The following is a 20563-nucleotide window of genomic DNA, read 5'->3' as shown; positions in this document are numbered from 1 at the left end:
CTTATCGAACGCCCATTTTATGGGAAATTATATGTGAATGCCGCAGCACTGTGTTGGCGTGGCTGCGATGAAATGGATTCATACATGCACATGTGGTGGCAATGTCAGAGTGTGCGTCACTTTTGGAGTCATGTAACACAGGAAATTGCTGATATCCTGGGTCTCCCTATTGGTATGCCTCACACTGGGTTTACTTGGCAAATGGGTGGGTTCGTAGGTTCCCAGAAAATATTGACCTTTAGTAGGTCAGCGCTTGTTGGCAGCTAGATTCACTATAGTCATCTTTGGGAAATCTAGCCCTGGGTTACGCCATTGGCGGGATCAAGTCAGGGAAGTAGCAGATATTGAGCGTTTATGCTTTGCTGGTAATGAACGCTTTAAATAACAGAACATTTGAGGCCCTTATCATGCTTTCTACCAGACTGGTTAACTGATTTTTTGTTAAAAGGGGGATTCATTACTTGCTGTTACCTGTAATAATTATTGATGGTTTAATGAAGCAGTGTACATACCTTGCTGTATATTCCTGTGTACTGAAACATTTGTTAAATAAAAAGTAAAAAACAAAACAAAACAAAAAAACTTACGTATAAAAAAGCAACAATGCAAATATTACATCAGGCCCTAAAACACCAATACACCAACTATTAGGTAAACAGAACAAGCCAAGCTGCCTAAAAATACCTTTACCTAAAAATATTGTATGATAGCTTTTTAAAACTATATAGGACCCTTCTTCAGAAGCCAGATCAGAGATATTAACAGCTAAAGATATGGCCATATATTGTCTCAAAAGCTCATGTACAGTATTTTGGGATAATACATACATAGCTCCAAGAATACAGTTTACCATAAACATAAGGACATAAGATATGCCATACTGGGTCAGACAGTGGCCAATCCAAGTCACAAGTACCTGGCAAGTACTCAAACATTAGATAAATCACAATCTACTATTGTTTATTAATTACCTTAATAGCAGTTTATGGATTTTTCCTCTAGGAATTTATCCAAACCTTTTTTAAACCCAGTTACACTAACTGCTGTAACAACATCCTCTGACAATGAATTTCAGAGCTTAACTATGCGCTGCGTGAAAAATAATTTTCTTCAATTTGTTTTAAATGAGCTACTTGCTAACTCCGTATCAAAACTAACACTGACTCCTAAGACCCAAACAGCAAGAACCCTACCCAGGAAAGAGCACCACTGCAAATATTACATCAATAAAACATTTAAAAATAGCAGGCTTATCCAATAATTAAAACTAATAGGGATAAAAAAAAATCCTCTGCTCTCCATATCTGGAAACATTTGATTTCTACACTCAGTGGTTTTCTCTTCTTCACACACATACATACAAAGGCACGCTCTCACACTCGGTGGCTGTCTCCCCTTCTTATACACACACACAGGTAATTTCACACTCAGTAACTCTCTCTCCCCCTCACATATACACAGGCAGTCTCTTACACTCTGTTTCTCCCTCCCACACAGACACTCTCATATACTCTGGCTTTTATACACACAGGTACTCTCACACACAAAAAAGTACTCTATCACACATATGCACTCACACTCAGTGGCTCTCTCTCTCTCCTACACACCCACCTAGTTACTCTCTCTCAATCAGTGGTTCTCTTATCCCCCCTCCCCAGGCACTGTCTCACACTCTGGGTCTCTCTCCCTCTTATACAAATACTCAGGCACTCTCTTACATTCAGTGGCTCTTTCCACACAAACACACACACATACTTAGGCACTCACATTCAATGTCTCTCTCTCCATTTCACACACACACACACACACACACACACACACAGGCATACTCTCACATTCAGTGGCTCTCTGCGCGCACACACACACAGACATGTGTACTTTCACATTCAGTGGCTCTCTCTCCCTCATACACACACACACACATATGTACTTTCACATTCAGTGGCTCTCTCTCCCTCACACACACACACACACACACACATGTACTTTCACATTCAGTGGCTCTCTCTCCCTCACACACACACACACTCCATATTTAGTGCCTCTCGCTCCCTCACACTAAAAAGGTACTCTTACATTCTGGCTTCTACACACAGAGGCACTCTCTGACAATCAGTGGCTCTCTCTTTCCCTCCTATACACGCACACATACTCAGGGCATCCTTACATTCAGTGGCTCTCTACATACAGACACTGGCAATCTCTCACATTCAGTGGCTCTCTGCACACACACTCACACAAATACAGATGCAGGCACAGCACTTTCACATTCAGTGGCCCTCTCTCCCTCACACACAAACTCTTTCCATATTGTGTCTCTCACTTCCTCATACACAAAAAGGCACCCTCTTACACTCTGGCTTTTACATAGAGACACTCTCACACACTCTGTGGCTCTCTCTCTCTTCCTCATAAACACACACAAACACTCAGGTACTCTCTCACATTCATTGGCTCTCTGCACGCACACACACAAATACAGAAGGTGGCACTAGCACTCTTTCACATTTAGTGCCTCTCGCTCCCAGACACACAGGCACTCTCATATATTCAGTGGCTTGCTTGCTCTCAGATACACTCATGCTCTCACTCTTCACACAAGTTCAGGACCTCCCCCTCTTTTTGCCATGCCACCAGATCACAGGTCCTCTCATTCAGCCCTCCCTCAGTGACCTGCAGGGGCTCGTCCTCAGCTGCCAATGGGATGGGCTCCGCTGGTGGCCACCAGCTTACGGGGTCTCCTGTCTTCTTTGTTTACCTTAGGATAGTCTCTGCAGTGGCAGTCTGCCAGATCACAGGTCCTTTGTCGCATGGACCGTAGCAGTCACATTGCTGCAATGTGAACTCCTGCTGCTGCGGGGCTGATCTTGCAATAAGCTGAGAAAATGACCTCACATCATCAGGAGATGATGTTCATTTATAAGTGATTCCTGCTGCTGATTGTGGAGGTATGGAAGTGGCAGTTGAGTGCATCAGCTTGGGCAGGGTTTTGGTTTATTCCTGCCTGAATTGAAAAAAAACAAACAAAAAACACAAAGAAAAAAAATTAGAAAGAAAAAAATCGGTCAGGACTAGGGATTCATTGAATTCTTTAAAAGCCCTGACCACACGCCACTGATTGGCAAACAGATTTTGAAGGGGATGGGAATGTAAGTAAACTAATTACTCTTATTAACTTTAGTATATACAATATTATTGAACAAAGCTTCAAGAAAGACCTAAGAACACACTTGTTTAGGCAAATGTTTGTGGATGAATAAGAAAACTAATTTGCAGAAGTATATAACAATGCAGATGTTTTTATTTACTGTTTATTATGTTGATGTTTTTAATTTTAACTTTGTATGTATGTTGTAAACCACTACAAACTATCAGATGTATTTGGGTTATAAATACATTTTAAATGTAAACAAGAAGCGTTTTTGGTAGACTGGATTAAACAAAAAACTTGCTAATGAAGATAATAATAATGCCTTTTCAGCACCATCGTTATAGTTATGTTTACTATGTTCACTATGTTTACTATGCACCCATGTTCTATGTGAACCAGCATGATGTGACTGCTGTCTCGAATGCCGGTATATAAAAATCGGAAATAAATAAATAAAATAAAATATAGGCATCAGGAAAATGTAAACAAGCTCACAAAACAGAGGTATATAAACAAGTACATCTTTTGCAGGGCTGATTTCCTTTGAGGAGTTCCATCAGACCTGGAAATTACTCAGCTCACATCTGAACATTGAGATCAGCAATAAAGCCATCAGTGACCTAGCTCGCAGTATCGATTTCAACAAAGATGGGAACATAGACATAAATGAGTTCCTAGAAGCCTTTCGCCTGGTTGATAAACCTCATGAAAGTGACAAAGATGCTGATCTTGCCCTAAACAGCTGCAGCAAAGGAACTTCAAAACCTTAGCATAAGTCTCTGGCCAGAAATGCCTGCAAAATCCTTGAAATGTTCCTAAAAACTTGAAAATGAGAACCATTGCTTATATCTTGTCACACCCAGACATTCTGACTTCAGGCAGTGATGTTGTATTAAATGTAGCATTTACTACAGAATAGCAGCTTGCAAGCAGGGTCTGGCGCAACTCACTGTGCAAGCCGTGCATTTGCACAGGGCAGCAGCCTTAGAGCTGTGATTGAAAAGGAGTTGCTGGAACCACCATGCAGTGTTTCCCAATCTGTTGGGCAGCGAAGATGAGAAGCTGTACGGCTGTGCGGCGAAGATGAGGAATTTGCAGGGCCATGCAGCAGTTCCCAACCTGCCATGTGGAGAAGAGGAGGAGCTGCAGGGCTGCGTGGCAAAGATGAGGGAGTTGTAGGGCCACAGTATAGGTGAGGAGGAGCTGCAGAGCTGTGTAGTGAAGATGAGAAGGTGCAGGACCATATGGTTCCCAACCTGCTAGGTGGCCAGAAGAAAACAAAATGCCATGAGGCAGTTCCCAACCTGCCCTGGCAGAAGTGGAGGACTGGGGCTGCTGGGAGAGGCCTTGGTGTGTGTCTGAGCGGAAGCAGAATGTGTGGGGATATCCGAGTATGTGTATTTGAGAGGTGCTACTGAGCATGTGTGTGAAAGAGGGAGCACAGATAGATGCAAGCTCTAGGGATGATAGAATGCGAGGTCTAAATAGTAAAAAGTTATTTCCTGTCGTGTAGCCAGATGGACTCAGAACAAGTGCATATAGTGTGCTCTTGCTAGCAGTTGGAGATGGATCTGACGTCAGCACGGGTACATATACCCCCACAGGAAGTGAAGCTCTTCAGTAATTTCTGTCTCCAAAGCAGTTTGGAGAGCGTGCAAGCTCGCTGAGCGTGTTTCCAATCTACTTTCTATTTTCTACTTACTAAATTTCTACAGGAACATCGAGCCCCGCACTCCTGCGGTGATACCATTCGGTCCCTCCCCCAGTTGAGTTTCCCGGGGTGATTTCCGCGATCCCTCAGAGGTTTTGGCCTCGGTCCGGTGGCCGAATCGCGGCAGGGACCCAGCCCCCGAGCGAGGCTTGGGCGGGCTAAGAGGCGCCTCGGTCCCGGCGGCAAGACCATTGCCACGCACCCAGATGTTTCTCGCTTCCTGAAAGGAGTCAAGCACATTCGTCCGCCTCTGAAGTGGCCAGTGCCTTTGTGGAACCTCAACATAGTTTTGGATTTCCTCGCGGGATCCACCTTCAGACCCCTTCGGGGTCTGTCTCTCCGTTCTCTCACTTTGAAGATGGTGTTCTTGCTGGCTGTATGTTCAGCACGCCGCATCTCAGAGCTACAAGCATTGTCTTGCCGTGATCCCTTTCTCAGAATCACTCCAGAGGCTGTCCATCTTCGCACGGTTCCATCCTTCTTGCCTAAGGTAGTCTTACAATTTCACCTCAACCAGACCATATCCCTGCCTACCACGGCGGGTTTGAAGAAATCAGAAGAAGGGCGTTTGCTATGCCATCTCGACATCGGCAGATTGCTGCCCAGATATCTGGAAATGACAGAAACAGTACGAAAGACTGACCATCTGTTCGTCCTTCACAGCGGGAAGAAACAAGGAAAAGCGGCCTCTCGGCCCACCATAGCCCGCTGGATTAAAGAAGTCATCAGAGCGGCCTACATAGAGGCCGGGAAGTCACCGCCTCTACAAGTCAAGGCCCATTCTACCAGAGCCCAAGCAGCATCTTGGGCAGAATCTAGGATGTTGTCGCCTGCAGAAATCTATAAAGCGGCGACGTGGTCCTCCCTCAATACCTTCTCCAGGTTCTACCGTCTGGATGTCCAGGCCAGGGAGGACACAGCATTTGCGAGGGTGGTCTTACACGGTCCTCAGGCAGCCTCCCGCCCAGTCTGGGAGTAAAGCTTTTGTACATCCCACTTGTTCTGAGTCCATTTGGCTACACGACAGGAAATGGTGAGATTACTTACCTGATAATCTCGTTTTCCTTAGTGTAGACAGATGGACTCAGCATCCCGCCCAGCTGCCTGTATACATTGGTTTCACCGATTCAAGGTAAGCCTTATCACTTCTTACATGAGTGCATCCACTCTACCAGGTGTCGACGCCTTCCGGTTGGGAATGCTGGCGATCTCCAGCTACTATCAATCGGTCAGGGGAATCCTGTTTTCGCTATTTCATTGATCGCCAGTACACATATATCCATAACAGCTTTTGCAAGGAAGATTACTGAAGAGCTTCACTTCCTGTGGGGGTATATGTACCCGTGCTGACGTCAGATCCGTCTCCAACTGCTAGCACGAGCACACTATACCCACTTGTTCTGAGTCCATCTGTCTACACTAAGGAAAATGAGATTATCAGGTAAGTAATCTCACCATTTTGAGTAGTAAATTCTGCAGTTTACATCAGGATAGGTTGAGGTATTGAAGCATAGGGTGTTCTCTGCATGTGTGTGAGTCTAAGCATGTATGTATGTTTGTGTGCATGTGTATGGTTCTCAGCATGTATATGTGAGAGGGATCTTGTGCGTGTATCTGTAAGAAGGAACATGTATGTGTGCTGAACATATGTATCGAGGAGGGAGCATGTGTGTGTATGAAAGACAGCATCTGTATGTATGTTTATGTATAGCTATATATCTATGAGAAAGAGAAGAAAGGTAATGCATCCCTCTCTTACTAATCCATGACAATCTCAGAGTGACTGGAAATTAAAAGTTTCTAGGTATGGAAGCATGAATTATTTTATCCAGTTTTAATTTTTGAATGCTGTTTGATATGTCTGCTGTTTTGAAATATTTTATTGGTGTTTGTGAAATGTAAAACAAATTGTTTCAGAGTTTTTAATTATTGGATCTTCCATTCATCAGCTGTTTTGAAACATTTTTATTAGTATGTTTATAAGATTATGATTAATTATATATATTATATCTCTTAATTTTGTTTAATTCTGAGGATTGGTGATGGTTTCTGTTTTTCCATTGTTTTCTGACTTGTGGTTTTCTTGATCAGTTTTGGCCTGCATGTTTCTATTTATACTTTATGGTTTCTTTTTCCTGTATTTGGTGATGATCTGCCTGTGTTCTGCATGTGTGACTGAGAAGAGTATTCTGCTAGCATGTAGGAATATATAGCAGCTTGATTTGTTCTGTTTTCCTAATGTGGGGCTATTGGTGTTTTAAGTCCTGGTATAATATTTGCAGTGTTGTCTTTTCATAGGTAGGGTTGTTACATTTTTAAGGGTTGGCAGTTAGTGCTATTTTGATGTGAGAGGTTTATTATATTTTAATTGTAATTTAGTCATGGCTTACTGAGAATCAAGCCCACACCCAACAAACATTACAGTAACCCTAATGCCATATAGGTTCCAAGTGTCTTTTTTTTTTTTTTTTGTAGGGTTTTCTGGTTGGCACCAAAAAAGTGCATGCAAATACATGCTGCGATTTTTTTTTACCTCAGAAGACTACTTTGAATATTGTTTTCCTGTAAAAATATATTATAAATGCATAATTGTAACTGTGTATGTGGAGAAGCAGGCGGGGGGGGGGGGGGGGAGTGTGTTTGTGTGCAAGGGTGTAAGATTTGCCTAGGGCACCTAATACTTTTGCACCAGCAATGGGTTCTGGGGGAGGGAGTGAAGATCTGGAAGGTAAAGGAGTGACAGCTTTTAAAGTTTAGGTCACTGGAGGGACATGGGCTTTATTTGGCAGGCCTAAGATAGAGACTAAATGAAAGTGTGTGTGTGTGTTTGTGTGTGTGTGTGTGTGTGGGGGGGGGTGTGGCAGCACAATAATTGTTTGTACAGGGCAGCAAAAAAAAGCTAACATCGGCCCTGCTTGCAAGTTGGATAGATAAATGTATCAGAATTCATTTAGCTACCTCATGGTGCATTTCCAGTTCACGATTGGATAGATTGTCAATTTTCTCTTATTGGTGAGTACTGTATTATGTAACTGTATGAAATAAATAATCAAGATGGCTGGACTCAACTAGAGTTTGCTGTGTTTCATTTGACATGCACAAAAGCATGGAGTGTGATGGAGCTGTTGAGAGAACACCTGGGGCCTATTCTCACCTCTGAAATTCTGCAAGCTCTAAGGACCGATGCAATAAAGTCGTGTAGAAAGCGGGTGCTGAACAGTCTATTTATTTATTTATTTAGCACTTTTATATACCGATTTTCCAGTAACAGAATTACTAATCAAGTCGGTTTACATTCTAAACAATAACCATGACAAGAGGATGTCTTACAATAAACAGGTAGATTGAACTTGGATAAAAATAATTGGGGTTAACAACATAAGGTAAAAGATATGGGGCCTAATGTAGGCTGGAGTTAAGAACGGGTGTTGGGCATAAGGCTAGGTTTTTAATATTGCTCTCTGGGGGTTACCAATGAAAGGGATCATAGGTTGGAATACACATAAAAGCTGAAGTTAGGAGAATTCGCTGCCTTACTATTAAAAGCACAAACACACTAAATAATATTCCCCAATAGTTAACTTCGCCCCAATACTTAAAAAAAAAAATAAAAAAATTCCCAACCAAAACTTACTGATTCCTTTCAGCCACCAGCAAGGTGATCCTCTCCTCTCAGTGCACCCCACTGGATTGTGTAATTCTATGTAAAGCCCCCATCCGCTGTTGGGCAGTTCATCATTTTATGTAAACCGGAGTGATTTGTAATTCCCACAAGAACTTCGGTATATAAAAATTAAAAATAAATAAATAAATAAATAAATAGGGTGTGGATTATCTTTAAAACTTTGTATAAGATACGAAAACAAACTGGTAGCCAGTGTAGTTGTTTCAGAACTGGAATGATATGTACTCTGCGAGGTGTGTTAGTTAATAGTCGAGCGGTATTGTTTTGAATCAGTTGAAGAGGTTGTAGGATGTATTCTGGGAGATCGAGATAAAGGGAGTTGCAGTAATCTACACCGGTCAAAATGAGAGCTTGAAGAACTGAACAGAAATCGTAGGTGTTTCAATTTTTTCAGTAAGTGAATTTTATAGAATGAAACCTTTGTAACAGTTGAGATATTAATGGACATGGATAATTTGGAGTCTATATAAACACCTAGGTTGGGAACGAATGGGAATGGAACAGTTTTCGAAAATGAGTTCTGGTGAAAGGGCACAGGAAGAATTTGGGATAGTAGATAGATGGATTATTTCTGTTTTTGCAGTATTTAAGGTTAGGCGATTATGTGATAGCTAAGTGTTTTTAGTTTTCAGATATAGAGAAATTAATGAGAAAGTATGAGTCCAGGATTTATTATATGGTAGGATAAATTGTATATCGTCAGCGTAAATTTTGAAGTTTAGATTCAGGCTAGATAGAAGGCAACATAATGGTGACATAAGATCTCGCCCGCGCCTGAGAAAAGGGGAAGAAACCTTTGCATTGTGCAATGTCGCCAGAAAGTCTAGAAATGGTAGGCCCCAGCGGCCCATAGGAACATAAGATATGCCATACTAGGTCAGACCAAGGGTCCATCAAGCCCAGCATCCTGTTTCCAACAGTGGCCAATCCAAGTCACAAGTACTTGGCAAGTACCCAAACATTAGATAGATTACAAGCTACTATTGCTCATTAATTACCGCCATAGCAGTTATGCATTTATCTTCAAGGAACTTAACCAAACCTTTTTTAAACCCAGTTACACTAAATGCTGTAACCACATCCTCTGGCAATGAAGTCCAGAGCTTAACTATATGCTGAGTGAAAAATATATTTTCTTCGATTTGTTTTAAATGAGCTACTTGTTAACTTTATGGCGTGCCCCCTGGTCCTTCTATTATCTGAGAGTAAATAACTGATTTACATTAATTTGTTCAAGTCCTTTCATGATTTTGTAGACTTCTATCATATCCCCCCCTCAGTCGTCTCTTCTCCAAACTGAAAAGCCCTAACTTCTTTAGCCTTTCCTCATAGGGCAGCTGTTCCATGCCCCTTAGCATTTTGGTCGCCCTTCTCTGCACTTTCTCCAGTGCAGCTATATCCTTTTTGAGATGTGGTGACCAGAACTGCACACAGTATTCAAGGCGTGGTCTCACTATGGAGCGAAACAGAGGCATTATGACATCCTCCGTTTTATTTTCCATTCCATTCTTAATAATTTCTAACATTCGGTTTGCTTTTTTGATCGCCACAGCACACTGGGCCGACGAATTCAATGTATTATCCACTATGATGCCTAGATCTCTTTCCTGGGTGATAACTCCTAAGATAGAACCTAACATTGTGTAACTACAGCAAGGGTTATTTTTCCCTATATGCATCACTTTGCACTTGTCCACATTAAATTTTATCTGCCAATTGGAAGCCCAATCTTCTAGTCTCGCAAGATCCTCCTGCAATTCATCACAATCCACTTGAGATTTAACTATTCTGCATTATTTTGTGTCATCTGCAAATTTGATCACCTCACTTGTTGTACCCCTTTCCAGATCATTTATAAATATATTAAAAAGCACCGGTCCAAGTACTGTTTTATCCTTTCCCCTGCAAAAACTGACCATTTAATCCTATTCTCTTTTTCCTGTCTTTTAACCAACTTGCAATCCACAAAAGGACATCAACTCCTATCCCTTGACCTTTTAGTTTTCTTAGAAGCCTCTCATGTGGGACTTTGTTGAACGCCTTCTGAAAAGCCAAATACACCACATCTACCAGTTCACCTTTATCCACGTTTATTCACCCCTTCAAAAAAACATAGAAGAGTTGTGAGGCAAGACATCCCATGCTGGTTGTGTCCCATGAAACCATGTCTTCCTAAATATTTTGTGATTTTATTCCTTGTAACAGTTTCCACGATTTTTCCCGGCACTGAAGTCAGGCTTACTGGTCTATAGTTTTCTGGATCACCCCTGGATCCCTTTTTAAATATCGGGGTTACTTTGGCCATTTTCCAATCTTCAGGTACATTAGATGATTTTAATGATAGGTTACAAATTTTTACTAATAGGTCTGAAATTTCATTTTTTATTTATTTTATTTATTTATTTTTAATTTTTATATACCGGAATTCCTGTATGCAATACAAATCAGTCCGGTTTACAAGTAACGAAAAGGTTGCCCTGGTCTGGTAGATTAGACTGGGGTTTTTTTACATAGAACATAGAACACTAACAATCAACTATTGAACATTATTACAAGGAACAGTGAAAGTAACAATAGTATTTAACAAACATATAATATTATTATAACATTATTCGTGTTCACGTTTTACAAGGAACTTTGGTAGCGTAAATAGTCTGCAAGTAATCGGTTAAATAATATAATATGAAAGGATGACTTAAATAAATAGATATTGTGAATAATCAAGTCCGTGTATGAAATTGAGTGTCAATGTGTTTGTGACACCTTGCAATGGTTGGATCTGAAAGACAGGAGGAGGTGCCTAGTTTCACTCTGGGAATTGGAATGCTTGCCTGAAGAGCCAGGTTTTTAACCTTTTTTTGAACTCTGGTAGATTGGGTTCGAGTCTTATGTCTGGTGGGAGCGCATTCCATTGATGTGGTCCCGCAGTGGATAGTGCTCTTTTTCTTAACGTTGATTTGGCGGGAACTGCGACTAATGTGCCTTTGTAGGCACTTCTGATGGGTCTGGCCGATGATTGTAGACGAAGTTGGGTTTGTAGAGATATAGGTGCGACGTTATGAATTGTTTTATGGATAATGGTTAAGGTTTTATATATGATTCTCTGTTTGATGGGTAGCCAGTGGAGGTAGCTCAAGGTGGGGGTAATATGGTCTCTTCTATTAGTGTTAGTTAGGATTCTGGCTGCGGCGTTTTGTACCATCTGTAGGGGTTTGATGCTGTTGGAGGGGAGGCCCAGTAAGATTGAGTTGCAGTAATCAAGTTTCGAAAAAATAATGGATTGAAGAACGAGGCGAAAGTCATTGAAGTGAAGGAGTGGCTTTAGCCACTTCAGAACCCTGGGGTATATACCATCCAGTCCAGGTGATTTACTACTCTTCAGTTTGTCAATCAGGCCTACCACATCTTCCAAATTCACAGTGATTTGGTTCAGTTGTTCTGAATCATCACCCATGAAAACCTTCTCCGGAACGGGTAATTCTCCAATATCCTCTTCAGTAAACACTGAAGCAAAGAAATCGTTTAATCTTTCCCCGATGACCTTATATTCTCTAGGTGCTCCTTTAACTCCTTGATCATCCAATGGTTCAACTGACTCTCTTGCAGGCTTTCTGCTTCGGACATATTTAAAAAAGTTTTTATTGGGAGTTTTTGCCTCTATGGCCAACTTCTTTTCAAATGTTCTCTTAGCTTATTTATTAATGTCTTGCATTTAATTTGCCAAGGAAAAGAAAAAAGAAAAATATCACTTGACTGTGCTCATGAAAAAATTTTTTATAAAATTTTTTATAGTGTAAAATTGACTGTATCGGCAAGCCTGGCGACAAACACCCTTGAATCTTTCAACAGGGGTTGTCCGGACTTCTCATCATTTACAGTCAACCTTTATCACATTGATTTTTACTGTGTTTTTTAAAGTTTTTTTCAATAGTATTAATATGTCCAGAGCAATTATTTCCTGTATCCAAAGGACAAGAACAATTAATCAACTCGACACCCGGCCGATGTTTCGCTACTGCTTCATCAGGAGCGTGGTATTTACTTAAAGTATCTCCCGTCGGTATTTATTTCACCGGGAGCATGCTAACATCCTTCTTGCCCAAATAATTCTTCAAAAGGTTGGAATTAATATAGAATTCAAAAGCAGTTTACTTCTTTTGGAAAACAAAACTGTTCTCTCACTGCCAGATACAGGAGGTACAGCTCTTCCAAAGCTCGTCCCCCTTTAAAATTAGCTTCCGAATTTCCCCATTCAAGGCCAATCAAGGTAACTAACATGGGAATCTTCTTTGGCTCAGACATGGAAGAAACATCCAGCACTCCTGGCATTGTCAGTGTCTGGGAGATCAGAACAGGCAACTGATCTATGTATCTCCAAACCCAGAGGGATTCCCCATCCTCCAGGGAGTAAGGATCACCCTTGTTCCATCAGTGGAACTCGCAGTGTGTAGAGATGTACTCTGATGCTTCTCTGCGGCACCAGACTTGTGGGATTCTACAGCCTGTAATTCTGAACTTCCAGGTTTGGCCAGCTCCACCGAACATACCTGTAGGAGAGACTGTAGCCTTTAAAAAAAATTCCATCCAAAAGGGTGGAAGGATCCATACCAAAACCAGAGGGCATTGGAGTGGCAACCCCCTGAGCAGTCCTACCCTAATGAAAATCCAGTTAGGAGAGCCTCAAAACCATGCAAAACATCTGACAGATCCTCCTCCAGTCCCATTCTCACATCCTGCTGCAAAGGGGTGTGATCAGCAAAATCAGCAGGAGACCACTCTCTCTGATCCTCCAGAAAGTGCTGCCAAGGTTAGAGGGGACACCCTGCTGTAATGCCAAAATATGACAAGCAGTGCAAATCGCAAGATGCTTAGGCTTCATTGCTATCAGTGCCATGGATAAGCCATCCATTAGCAGCATGCTTACAAACAAGCACCTGACATTTGTGTGTCTGTACAAGGCAAGCCCGGACAGGATGATCAGAAAACAGGACACCCAAAATTAGGTCGCCCAAGTATGGGATGCCTATATTTGAGATAGGACGTCCCATAAGCTTAGGCAGTAGGAGCAGATGAATGCTCGAACTACAGATGCCCAATCCGTGCGGTCCAGACAAATGCCCAACCTGAACATGCAAACGTGAACCGATGTTGGTCACTGTTTCATGGCAGACTTGCGCAGAAGGCAGCATATGAATGTCACCACAGTCTACTACTCAGTGTCTCAGAGAAGCCTGACAGCAGGGCCTAGCCAAAAGGCTGCACAACTTGACTCCCCAATCCCCTCAAGAGTCAGGAATGGACATCGGATTGGTGCACCAATGCTCACAGACCAGACAAGAAGAGGGGGAAAGGAATACCTAAAATAATTTTTTATTTATTTATTTTTACATCCCCTTGCCTGCACTTGGCCTGTCCTGGCCGAGTACAGAGTCGGTCTCCAGCTGCAGGGGGGAGAGAGCTAATGCCTTCACTGTCGCACTCGGCTACCTGCACCCGCTAGCCTCTCAGCTGATTCTCTCCTGGCAGCTAGGTCCACGCCGGAAAATCAGCTACCAGTCTGAGGCACTGAGGGGAGGGATCATCAGATATCACATCAGGAAAACTCGACTGAGGGAGGAACCACAAGGTATTACCTCAGGAGAAGAGGTGAATGATTAATCTCTTCTTTTTTTTTTAAACAAGTAATCTGCAGTAGGGAGATGCACGTCCACCATTTGCTGGAGATGAATACTAGAAGGCTGATGTCAGTGCTGGGGGGTATATATACTGTGAAGTCAAATTTGTTCCATATCCATCTGCTGGTAGAGGTTCATAACCTGAGAAACTATCCTGCGCCATCTAAGACCAGAATTTAAAGCTAGGTTTGGAGGACATTTTAAGGTTCTCTAGCTTGATTTTATGTTAGGTTAAAGGAAAGATTAGGGTTCCCTTGCATTTAATTAAGAGCTGGAGGTTCTCTTGCTAGAATTTAAAAGCTAGGGTTAAAATAAAAGTTTAACCTTTGCTAGCTTGAATTGCAGGACCTTACTAATTTTGCATAAAAGCTGGGGTTCAAACAAAAGTTAGACAATATACATCAATTGGTGTTATGTTCAGCAGATTGTTTTAGGACTTGTGTGAGGGCTTCAGAGAGGTTTCTTGTCTTATTTAAAGTATAGACTGCAGGAGAGGCTGAAGCTTAGCTGGTAGTGTACACTGAGGACTTCCTATAAGAGTTCACCGTTTTAGCAAAGAGAAAACCTTTGGAAGAATGAGCCGCATTGTGGAATAGGCTGCAGAAGGAGACGATGTATGGTTTTCTAACCTAGAATCTAGTCCCCTAACAATACTACACCCTTGGGAGGCTAGTAGTATTAAATTCCTATTAATAAATTCTTTACTTCTAGGGCTCCATAATTTTGGTATTTTTGAAATGTTATACTAAGTATAAGCATTTCCCCTCCCTTTGGGGAAAAAACAAAAACAAAACTACAGATAGAGACAGCAGTCCTGCATAATGCCCTATATAAGTTGACATCCTTCTACATTCTTCACATTCTACTGTATAAAAACTACAAATAAAAATGAATTAAAATACAAGTTTGTTTCACTGCTCTACTGGATACTTTGTTCTCATATTAGTGTACAATTATAGAAATATTTCAAAAGTAATTAAGAATGAAAATCCACAAAGTCTTAAATTGCACAGCAGAAACAGCTTGAGTCTTCATCCAGGAGTATTAGATACAAATGGGTTCTATTTAACTTATTTCTTATATATAGAACAACAGATTCTAAATCTGGCCAGAGTGGTTCACAAATAAAATACTATATAAAAATTTTAATCAATATATAATGATCATTCTTAACCATAAAATAACCCCCTCCCCTTAAAAACAAACCCCACATTACCAATTTAACAACACAACAAACATGTACCCATCCCAGACATGAACCACCCATTGTACTTTAAAAATGCCATGCATTCACCTTTTTCCTAAAACTGAGATCATTTGTTTCTACTCTCACCTCCAAAGGTGCCAAATTCCACAATTCTGGTCCACCTACTGAAAACCTCCTGGGCCTTGTTAAGGCAACTTTTTGAACTAGAGATAATTTGGGTTTTCTATAACCAAGGGTATGAAGATTTATACAACCAAGACTTTGGTTTTTATTCTTATAGTACTCTAGTGTGGTATAGGGTGTGTGTGGTCATGTAGGTGGTGGGTGGGTTTGTGTAAGGGGATTGTGGGTATGTGTGTGTGAGGTATATGTGGAGGTGGGCCATATGATAGGGTATGTGTGCGCCATTAATGGATATGGGTAAGGAGCATGCTTGAGGGAGTGGGGTGTGCGTGTATGTTTGTGCGGGGGTATGAGGATAGAGTGTGACTTTGGGGGAGATGGCTTTGAAACTGCTTTTTGGTGCCATCAGCAGCTAATTGTTGTTTTTCTCTGTTGCTCTGTGTCAAAGCACTGGAAGGGTGGGTGGGGTAGGGGTTGGAATGGAACGCTGATTTATTTTAACAGTTCTAAGTTTCCTGTAAAAAGCAATGGGAATATTTTTGAAGGCCACTACCAGACATATAGGGTAGATTTTAAAAGCCCTGCGCGCCGGCGCACCTATTTTGCATAGGCCGCCGGCGCGCGTAAAGCCCCGGGGCTTCGTAAAAGGAGGCGTGTCTGGGGCGTGTCCGAAGACCGGGGGCGTGCCCGGGGTCAGGGGGCGGTCTGAGGCGGGTCCGGGGGCGTGGCAAGGCTTCAGGGGCGGGCCGGGAGGGCAGTCCCAAGTCCCCTGGCACTGCAGCCTGTGCCGGGGGCTGACGAGGCGGTGCGCACAAGTTACGCCTGCTTCAAGCAGGCATAACTTGTACAACAAAGGTGGGGGGGGGGGAATTTAGGTAGGGCTGGGGGGTGGGTTAGATAGGGGAAGGGAGGGGAAGGTGGGGGGATGCAGAAGGAAAGTTCCCTCCGAGGCCGCTCCGATTTCGGAGCTGCCTCAGAGGGAACGGAGGCAGGCTGTGCGGCTCAGCGCGCGCAGGCTGCCGATTTTGCGCAGCCTTGTGTGCGCCGACCCCGGATTTTAAAAGATACACGCGGCAACGCGTGTATCTTTTAAAATCTGGCTTACTTTTGTTCGCGCGCGCATATTTTTTAAAGATCTACCCCATAGTGAATTCACCAATACATTTAAAGGATTCTAATTAGACATCTTCCTACTCCCATAGCAACCTAAGACTTAACTAGGAACTGAACAAATTTGAGATGAAGGCAGTAGTCCAGCAGCAAGAGGTGGGGCCTCCCAGTCTTTTGCATCGAGTGTCACATGTATGATTTTTTTTTTTTACCCGCCGGTGAGAAGTTGTACGTGTGCATCCGATGCAAAGAGCTCCTGTCTCTCAGAAATTGAGTCCAATCGCTGGATGCTACAGTGGCAGACCTGGAGGAGCTGAGGCAGACAGAGAGGTATATAGATGAGACCTTCAGGGACATAGTAGCCAAGTCCAAACTTCAGCCTGGCAGCCCTGGTGCTGCCTTGGAGGAAGGTGGTCTCATGATCAGAGAGCATCAACCGGGTGCAGCAGGAAAGCATCCTGCAGCAAGGACCTGCTCTCCAGGTGATGCTTTGTCCTCTCGCACTGAGGATGTGTCTCCAAGGGCTACTGCCCAGGAGGGAAGGGTTAGGTTGGCCGTCATAGTTGGTGATTTGATTATTAGCAATGTAGTCAGCTGGGTGGCAGGTGGGCATGAGGATCACCTGGTAATATGCCTACCTGGTGTGAAGGTGGCGGACCTCACACATCACCTAGATAGGATTTTAGACAGTGCTGGGGAGGAGCCAACTGTCATGGTAGTTGTGGGCCCCAATGACATAGGAAAATGTGGGAGGGAGGTTCTGGAAGCCAAATTTAGGCTCTTAGGTAGAAAGATTAAATCCAGAACCTCCAGGGTGGCATTCTCTGAAATGCTCCCAGTTCCACGCACAGGTCTCCAGGGGCAGGCAGAGCTCTGGAGTCTCAATGCGTGGAGACGATGGTGCAAGGAAGAGGGATTCAGTTTTGTAAGGAACTGGGGACCCTTTTGGGAACGGGGGAGTCTTTTCCAAAGGGATGGGCTCTACCTTAGCCAGGGTGGAACCAGGCAGCTGGCACTAACCTTACAAAGGAGATTGTTCTATTTTAAAAGCTGCTCTAAGGGGAAAGCCAACAGTCGCTCAGCAGCGCATGAAGGAGGTATCTTCAAGCAATACTAATGACATATTAGAATTAGGGCATCCCAACAGTGAGGTTCCAATAATAAGAAAAGTAGTCTAAGTGCCTATAATTAAAATATCACCTGAGCTAAGATTCCAATTTATCCCTATCAATTAAAAAGCAGAATGAAAATACAAACAAAAAACACACTTTGAAATGTTTGTATGTTAATGCCAGAATTCTAAGAAGTAAGATGGGAGAATTAGAATGTATAGCAGTGAATAATGTCAGACTTAATTGGCATCTCAGAGACATGGTGGAAGGAGGATAACCAATGAGACAGTGCTATACCGGGATACATATTATATCGCAATGACAGAGAGGAGCATCTGGGAGGCGGGGATCGTGCTTTAGGTCCGGGATGGCATAGAGTCCAACAGGATAAAGATCCTGTATAAGATTAAATGCACAATCAAATCTTTATGGGTAGAAATCCCTTGTGTGTTGGGGAAGAGTATAGTGATAGGAATATACTACCATCCACGATGGTGGACTACTGGCCAAGATGGTGAGACGGACAGTGAAATGCTAAGAGAAATTAGGGAAGCTAATCAAATTGGTAGTGCAGTAATAATGGGAGATTTCAATTACCCCAATGTTAAATGGATAAATAGAACATCGGGACATGCTAGAGAGATAACATTCCTGGATGGAATAAATGACAGTTTTATGGAGCAATTGGTTCAGGAACAGACAAGAGAAGGAGCAATTTTAGATCTAATTCTCAGTGGAGCACAGGATTTGGTGAGAGAGGTAAAGGTGGTGGGGCCGCTTAGCAATAATAATTATAATATGATCAAATTTGAATTAATGACTGGAAGGGGGACAGTAAGCAAATCCACGGCTCTAGTGCTAAACTTTCAAAAGGGAAACTTTGATAAAATGAGAAAAATAGAAAAAAACTGAAAGGCGCAGCTACAAAGGTAAAAAGTGTGCAAGAGGCGTGGACATTATTAAAAAAAACATCCTAGAAGTACATCCCAGAAGTACAGCCCATACATTAAGAAAGGTGGAAGGAAGGCAAAATGATTACCGGCATGGTTAAAAGGTGAGGTGAAAGAAGTTATTTTAGCCAAAAGATCTTCATTCATATATTGGAAGAAGGATCCAACTGAAGAAAATAGGATAAAGCATAAGCATTGGCAAGTTAAATGTAAGACATTGATAAGACAGGCTAAGAAAGAATTTAAAAAGAAGTTTGCTGCAGAGGCAAAAACTCACAGTAAAAGCTTTTAAAAATATATCCGAAGCAGAAAGCCTGAGAGGGAGTCATTTGGACTGTTAGATGAAGGGGTTAAAGGGGCACTTAGAGAAGATAAGGCCATCGTGGAAAGATAAAACGATTTCTTTGCTTCGGTGTTTACTGAACAGGATGATGGGGCCCATTCTGGAGAAGGTTTTCATGGGTAATGATTCAGATGGATTGAACCAAATCATGGTAAATCTAGAAAATGTGGTAGGCCTGATTGACAAACTGAAGAGTAGTAAATCACCTGGACTGGATGGTATACACCCCAGAGTTCTGAAGGAACTAAAAAATGAAATTTAAGATCTATTAGTAAAAATTTGTAAGCTATCATTAAAATCATCCATTGTACCTGAAGACTGGAGGGTGGCTAATGTAACCCCGATATTTAAAAAGGGCTCCAGGGGCGATCGGGGAAACTACAGACCAGTTAGCCTGACTACAGTGCCAGGAAAAATAGTGGAAAGTGTTCTAAAGATCAAAATCACAGAACATATAGAAAGACATGGTTTAATGGAACAAAGTCAGCATGGCTTTACCCAAGGCAAGTCTTGCCTCACAAATCTGCTTCACTTTTTGAAGGGGTTTATAAACATGTAGATAAAGGTGAACCGGTAGATGTAGTGTATTTGGATTTTCAGAAGGCATTTGACAAAGTTCCTCATAAGAGGCTTCTAGGAAAAGTAAAAAGTAATGGGATAGGTGGCAATGTCCTTTCGTGGATTACAAACTGGTTAAAAGACAGGAAACAGAGAATAGGATTAAATGGACAATTTTCTCAGTGAAGGGGGCTGGGCAGTGGAGTGCCTCAGGGATCTGTACTGGGACCCATGCTTTTCAATATATTTATAAATGATCTGGAAAGGAATACTACAAGTCAGGTAATCAAATTTGCAGATATATAAAAGGCATGAATAAATAAGTAAATTGCAGGAGGACTTTGTGAGACTGGAAAATTGGGGATCCAAATGGCAGATGAATTTAATGTGGATAAGTGCAAGGTGATGCATATAGGGAAAAATAACCCATGCTATAGTTACAAGATGTTAGGTTCCATATTAGATTATACCACCCTGGAAAGAGATCTAGGCATCATAGTGGATAATACATTGAAATCGTAAGCTCAGTGTGCTGTGGCAGTCAAAAAAGCAAATAATGTTAGGAATTCTTGGGAAGGGAATGATGAATAAAACAGAAAATGTCATAATGCCTCTATCGCTCCATGGTGAGACCGCACCTTAAACATTGTGTACAATTCTGGTTGCCACATCTCAAAAAGATGGAGAAGGCACAGAGAAGGGCAACCAAAATGATAAAGGGAATGGAACAGCTCCTCAATGAGGAAATACTAAAAAGGTTAGGATTGTTCAGCTTGGAGAAGAGCTGGCTGAGGGGGGAAATGAAAAAGGTGTTTAAAAGCATGAGAGATCTAGAACTGGTAAATGTGAATCGATTATTTACTCTTTCGGATAACAGAAGGACTAGGGGGAATTCCATGAAGTTACCATGTAGCACATTTAAAACCAATTGGAGAAAG

At 42.2% G+C, this 20563-nt stretch overlaps 1 protein-coding gene across 1 annotated transcript in view; it reads left to right on the top strand.

Annotated features, from left to right (window-relative positions):
- The window catches only part of PPEF2 (protein phosphatase with EF-hand domain 2), a 93737-nt gene extending 89816 nt beyond the window's left edge, over positions 1–3921 (top strand). The window contains exon 15 of the mRNA XM_029609819.1: positions 3683–3921. Within this exon, the coding sequence (XP_029465679.1) occupies positions 3683–3921 (239 nt within the window). The remainder of the gene's footprint in view (positions 1–3682) is intronic.
- The last annotated feature ends 16642 nt before the right edge of the window (positions 3922–20563 follow it).

The sequence above is a fragment of the Rhinatrema bivittatum genome, chromosome 1 (genome assembly GCF_901001135.1).
Source record: "Rhinatrema bivittatum chromosome 1, aRhiBiv1.1, whole genome shotgun sequence".
Taxonomy (NCBI): Eukaryota; Metazoa; Chordata; class Amphibia; order Gymnophiona; family Rhinatrematidae; genus Rhinatrema; species Rhinatrema bivittatum.
Note: the sequence above shows the minus strand (reverse complement) of the source record. Positions and strands in the feature narration are given on the sequence as shown.